The sequence below is a fragment of the Scyliorhinus torazame genome, chromosome 9 (genome assembly GCF_047496885.1).
Source record: "Scyliorhinus torazame isolate Kashiwa2021f chromosome 9, sScyTor2.1, whole genome shotgun sequence".
In the NCBI taxonomy this organism is placed as follows: domain Eukaryota; kingdom Metazoa; phylum Chordata; class Chondrichthyes; order Carcharhiniformes; family Scyliorhinidae; genus Scyliorhinus; species Scyliorhinus torazame.
Window position 1 is genome coordinate 269,419,104 of NC_092715.1, and position 6,000 is coordinate 269,425,103.

General features: G+C 45.0%; 1 protein-coding gene across 1 annotated transcript in view; it reads right to left on the minus strand.

Moving 5' to 3' along the window:
* Nucleotides 1-1,819, minus strand: part of LOC140430109 (RNA exonuclease 1 homolog) — a 42,809-nt gene extending 40,990 nt beyond the window's left edge. The window contains exon 1 of the mRNA XM_072517625.1: nt 642-1,819. Within this exon, the coding sequence (XP_072373726.1) occupies nt 642-1,802 (1,161 nt within the window). The 5' untranslated portion in view covers nt 1,803-1,819. The remainder of the gene's footprint in view (nt 1-641) is intronic.
* Nucleotides 1,820-6,000: the final 4,181 nt, after the last annotated feature.

The window sequence follows — 6,000 nt, forward strand, 5'->3', positions numbered from 1 at the left end:
CTTGACACACTGCTAATTTTATTTACCCCCATTTTGGAGTTTTTCCACTCCGAAAATCAAGAATCAAATTCATTCCAGCATTGAGGAGCTCGAAGATAGTTTGTAGAAGAGAATGAAGTGTAGATCAGTTAGTGAAACTCTTAGAAAGAGAGTGTGCAAATAAATGCCAATTAGGTCATGAATATTCCCAAACTACAAGTGACATAAATAAAACAAATTACTGCGGATGCTGGAATCTGAAACCAAAGAGAAAATGCTGGAAAATCTCAGCAGGTCTGGCAGCATCTGTAGGGAGAGAAAAGAGCTAACGTTTCGAGTCCAGATGCAGACAATCTGGACTCGAAACGTTAGCTCTTTTCTCTCCCTACGGATGCTGCCAGGCCTGCTGAGATTTTCCAGCATTTTCTCTTTGGGTACAAGTGACAGATACAGGTCCACATGGTTGTGAGCCAGGGAGCATTAACACTTCAATTTTAAACTAGAACTTCAGGCTAATTACACACATTACTGGCAAATATTCAAGCAAAATGCATTGGCTTGTGCCTCAATCTGACATTGAACGTAGTGTTAATTACTTGCTTAATTTTGTTTCCCACCCCTCTTCCATCTCAAAAAAGGCACTGCAAATATACAGTAAATACCTGCTCCATGTCTGTCTCACTAATTTCCTGTTTTGAGGACTCATTAAAAATCCTCAAGCACTCTTCCATTGGGTCAGATTCAGAGAAGTCCAATCCCTCTGAAGATTTCAAATCTTCATCAGAAAGAGAGGAGTCTTCATCTTTCTCGCTTGTGATTTGGAAGCTTCCAGCCCGTTTTTCATGGCCCAAATGGTCATCTTGGTTCTGTATCTTTGGCCTTTGTTGATCGGCATTCGGCCAAGTTTCCAACTTCCTGACGTATTTCCTCTTGTTTGCAGTCCCGGCTTGGTGGCATTTTACTGCAGAGGAGGGCAGCGATGGATTCCCGCGTTCAGCCCGAGACACTTTGTCATTTGCCCTTTTTGAATTCTCCAAATGGATTAACTTTTGCTCCTTAGTTTTCTTGCATTTCTGCTCACCCACTTCCAACTTCTCCGGTACAACCACACTTCTACATTTCCGATTCGATGATTTAACTCCATCGGTATTACCAAAAGCAGCAGAAATGTTCTTTTTAACCAGTTCTAATTTCAGTGGTCCTTCCATTCCCTTGGTTTTGGAATCAGGCTTCGGAACATCTAGGTGCTTGCCAACATTATCCATCTGACCATTTGTTACGTTGGTAAACTGGTTGCCCTCACCCAAGTCACTTTGCTTTTCTCTTTGCCCAGCACCAAAGTTCAGTTCCTTCTCTTCACTAGTTTCTGAAGTGAAGCTTCTGACAACTGAGTTGTCGACTGACTTTTCCCCACCTAAAACCGGATTGGTGGATTCGGCAGTTCTTGGCTGCCTAACTTTACGAATTAAGCTGAGGTTTGAAGCATTAGCGTCATCTTTCTTTTGATACCTCCTGTGGACCCGAGGGTTAAGTGGGGGCAATTCTGGCACATCAATGACAAGCTCATCATCAGAGCTCATCTCGGCTTCAAAGGATTGGGAGCTCCTTGCTGTGCCAATTGCCAGAGAGGACCTCTTTCCAGGACTTTGCTCAATTCCCTTGAATTCCTGTTTCTCCTCTACGTATCCCTTCTTGATAGTCTGCTTCATGCTGGACGAGTAGTTTAACACTGGATCATACTCCAAATCAGTACACGGCCTGCACCGGTCAATCACATATTTATTCAAAAGTGAGCAATCATTTTTGATCTTGGAACCGGCCATGGGAATACATTGCAACGTATCCTCTTCAGGTGCCTCCATTAAGGCATTAGATCTATGCGGACTTGTAGAATAGGGAGATATCAGCGTTGAATTGCATGCAACGCTATTCGAGCAAGCAATTTGCAGCTCACATTCGAACACGGTGGTAGAGTTTGCGGTTTTAGGTGTCAAAATGTTTACCATGCTGCTATCAGGAGAGGCGCCCCTAAACATGCTCGTCAGCGGAGTTGGAGAGCTGTGATGTTCACCTTCCAAGGTAGACTTGTACATCAGTAACTGGTGCTGTTGCTGTTCCACCTCACCCTTCACCGCTTCAATCGCTTTGCTGACATTTTCTAATTCGAGTACCGTGCATGCAGCGTCTGGTAACACTGGGTGATCACGTTGCCTTTCCAACGCTTTAGGAGCCAGATCTGTTGGAACGTCAGTTTCGGGTGACAGAGGACCTGGAAGGAAGAAGTATTCAAACTTGAAAATGAGCACAAGTCAAATAAATTATTGCCCGTGCCTACCCCCAAAACATAAGACAACTGCAAAAGGCTGGGCGGGGGGAGCAGTTTACTGTGAAAATAAATAACCAATTCCACGTTTTCCTCTATTTACTAACATTACAGCAGTATTGGAAAAGGGGGCGATATTCATGCTGCAGTTTTAGGACGGAACATCACTCCTCCGTTGCCCCTGGTATGAAATGGTTGCTTCGCAAAGACTTGTAATGAATGAACAACATTCACAATTAACATTACCACAGCTGACAATAGCAAGTAACCAAAGAATCTCGGTAGACCTCTATTTAAACAAATAGCCAGTGCATGCCAAGGTTGCAAATCTATTTCAGTTCATTAATTTCAAGATAGAAACTAGCAGGCTGGAGGTTACCGAATCCCTTTCTTTAGCCCGAGGATGTGGCACCCGACCCATGGACCCAATGTGGCACTCTATGCTCAACATCCATTTTCGGTTCTGGAAAATTCTTACAATTTTAAACAAAGAGAAACATCAATAAACTGAAACTGGTTTAGAGTTCTGACTAGAGGCTCAAGAGATTACATAAAGACTTAAATATTGGCTAGTTCACCAAGCAAATTCTCCTGCTCTTCTTCGGAATATTGCCATGGGATCTCCAGCCAAGAGAGTAGATGGGACCTTGATTTAACATCTCAGGCAAAAGAAGGCACCTCCAGCAGTGCAGCATGCCCTCAGTACTGCCCACAGCCCACCCTCCTCCCCAGCAGTGCGGTGCCCTCAGTACTGCCCACAACCCACTCTCCTCCCCAGCAGTGCAGCATGCCCTCAGCACTGCCCACAACCCATCCTCCTCCCCAGCAGTGCAGCATGCCCTCAGTACGCCCACAGCCCACCCTCCTCCCCAGCAGTGCGGTGCCCTCAGTACTGCCCACAACCCACCCTCCTCCCCAGCAGTGCCGCATACCCTCAGCACTGCCCACGACCCACCCTCCTCCCCAGCACTGCCCATGACCCACCCTCCTCCCCAGCAGTGCAGCGTGCCCCCAGCCCACTCTTCCCCAGCAGTGCAATGCTCCCCCTCCAGCAGCGCAGCATTTCCTCAGTACTCCACTGGCAGAATCAGCCTGGAACACCTGCAAAATCAAAACCATTACCCAGAAAGCAAGAATCCTACCCCCTCTGTCAAGTTAGAGAGCACTGGAATAATCACATTATGAAACGCAAAAAGTTGGTTTGCAGGTGCAGCAGGTAATTAAAAAAGCAATTGGAATTTTGTCCTTCAGTGCTAGAGGGATGGAGTTTAAAAGCAGGGAGGTTTTGTTGCAGCTGCATAGGGTGCTGGTGAGGCCACACCTGGAGTACTGTGTACAGTTTTGGTCTCCTTACTTGAGAAAGGATGTACTGCCACTGGAGGGGGTGCAGAGGAGATTCACTAGGTTGATCCCAGAGTTGAGAGGATTGGCTTATGAGGAGAGACTGAGTAGACTGGGATGAGACTCATGGGAATTTAGAAGAATGAGGGGGGATTTTATAGAAACATAAAATTATGAAGGGAATAGATAAAAGCAAGAATGTTGTTTCCACTGGCAGGCACAGCCCCAAAATAAGGGAGAGAAGATTTAGGACAGCGTTGAGGAGGAACTTCTTCACCCAAAGGCTTGCGAATCTGTGGAATTCCCTGCCCAGTGAAACAGGTGAGGTTACCTTGTCGAATGTTTTTATGGCAAAGATAGAACAGGAAAGGCATTAAGGGTTATGGTGAGCAGGCAGGTAAGTAGAGCTGAGTCCACAAAAAGATCAGCCATGATCTTATTGAACGGCAGAGCAGGCTCGAGGGGCCAAATGGACTTCTAGTTATATTCTTATAAAGGAATGTGTACAACAGCAGATTCACTGTGATGGGGACAAAGCCATGGAGTACAGGCAGAGATAAACAGTTTGTGATAGAAAGGGGAAAATGAGGGTAGAAATTTAATTTCAAGAGATTTCCTGCTTCACCCCATTATGGTGGCCAGTGGAGGGGTTAGAGACAAACGAAAGAGGGCTTGACTGTATGCCCTATGCTATTTATGATGCCTTCAGCTGATATTCAACAGGATATTAGAAGAAATTTGAAAAAGCAAAACGTTGGAAAAACAGTTTGGCAGCATCCGTGGAGAAACACAATTAATAAACCAAACCAAATATGGCTTTATAACTGACTGGCTGTATTAGACTGGAAACGTGAACTCTTATTTCTCTCTCCACCTCCTGCTGAGCTTTTCCGGCATTGGGAGTTATTCTCTTGCCCCATCTCCATTGCCTTTGAATGACTAGAGTTAGGTTATCTGGGACCAATGAAATGAAAATCACTTGCCACGAGTAGGCTTCAATTAAGTTACTGTGAAAAGCCCCTAGTCACCACATTCCGGCGCCTGTTCGGGGAGGCTGGTACAGGAATCGAACCGTGCTGCTGGACTGCCTTGGTCTGCTTTAAAAGCCAGTGATTTAGCCCAGTGTGCTAAACCAGCCCCTCCCATCTCCAATCTCTCCCACCCTATCACAATCCTTCCTTTTGTCCTTGTCCCACTCACCCACCCTTTGCTCAAATCCTGTCACATCGCTAACCGGGTCTGATATCTTTACTCTATTTCCTCACTCTTAAGATGTCCCTGACCTGTGCATTTCCATCTTCGTGTTTTTATTTCAGATTTCCAGTATTCGATTTAACTATTGGAAGACATTGTTGGAGCTAGGAATGTTTTGTTCTCATTTTGTAATTCCCAACCTGCCTCCTTCTGGATCCAATTACCCAAAGTTTAATTATCCCTGTTACGCTCAGCTTCTAAATCAAACACTTAACACAAACTAGAAAAGAGAACTTCAGCCAAACGTTTGCAGCCAACCTCAATCCACCAATTTAACCTGAAATGCTAGCCATTAGCACCAGGAAATTCATGGTACAGATTCATCTCATCTCCACTTACTAACCGACAGAACAAAGTAATTTCAATAACAATGATGTTAATAGATTTAGTTAAGTCAGGTTCAGTGATAAACTCGTCAATTCAAGGACCACATAACTTACTATAGGGCCAGTTACCTTTTGAAGGCATCATCCCTAAACCAGGATTGTACAATGGATTATCACTGTATTTATACAAGGACACACAATACATAAAAGCAACTGATGAAAAATACCCCCCTTCCCAATATAGCATGCAATTAAGAGGCACATCTTTGCAAGACACTAACAGAAGAAAAAGAAAAGTCAAATAAAAACTACACAGACCAATGAGTATTAGAAAAGACTTGCATTTATATAGCACCTTTCATGAGTGCCAGACTCCCCCCCCCCCCTCCCCCACAAGGTGCTTTATTGTTTGATTATGGGGTAACTGCTGTAATATAGGGGATGTAGCAGCCAATGCAATGAGGTGAGCTCCCAGATTCAACAATGGTGATTAAGAGATAGAGAACTTCCCCTACTCTTCAAAATAGCACCACAGAGCATACTTCCACCCAGGAGGGCAGAGACGGCCTTGGTGTCTCACAGTGCAGCACCTCCAACACTGCAGCACCCTTTCAGTACAGCTCTGGGAGCGTGGCCAGTTTGGGACGGGGATGGAGACTGGAATCAAGACTTCCTGCAACCCATTGGGTCACAGTTGATACGGGAGGTAGGTGATTTTCCAAGAATTCCAGTAAGCAATGTCCAAAGAAACAGGAGTGTAGATATCTCTTCCTACTG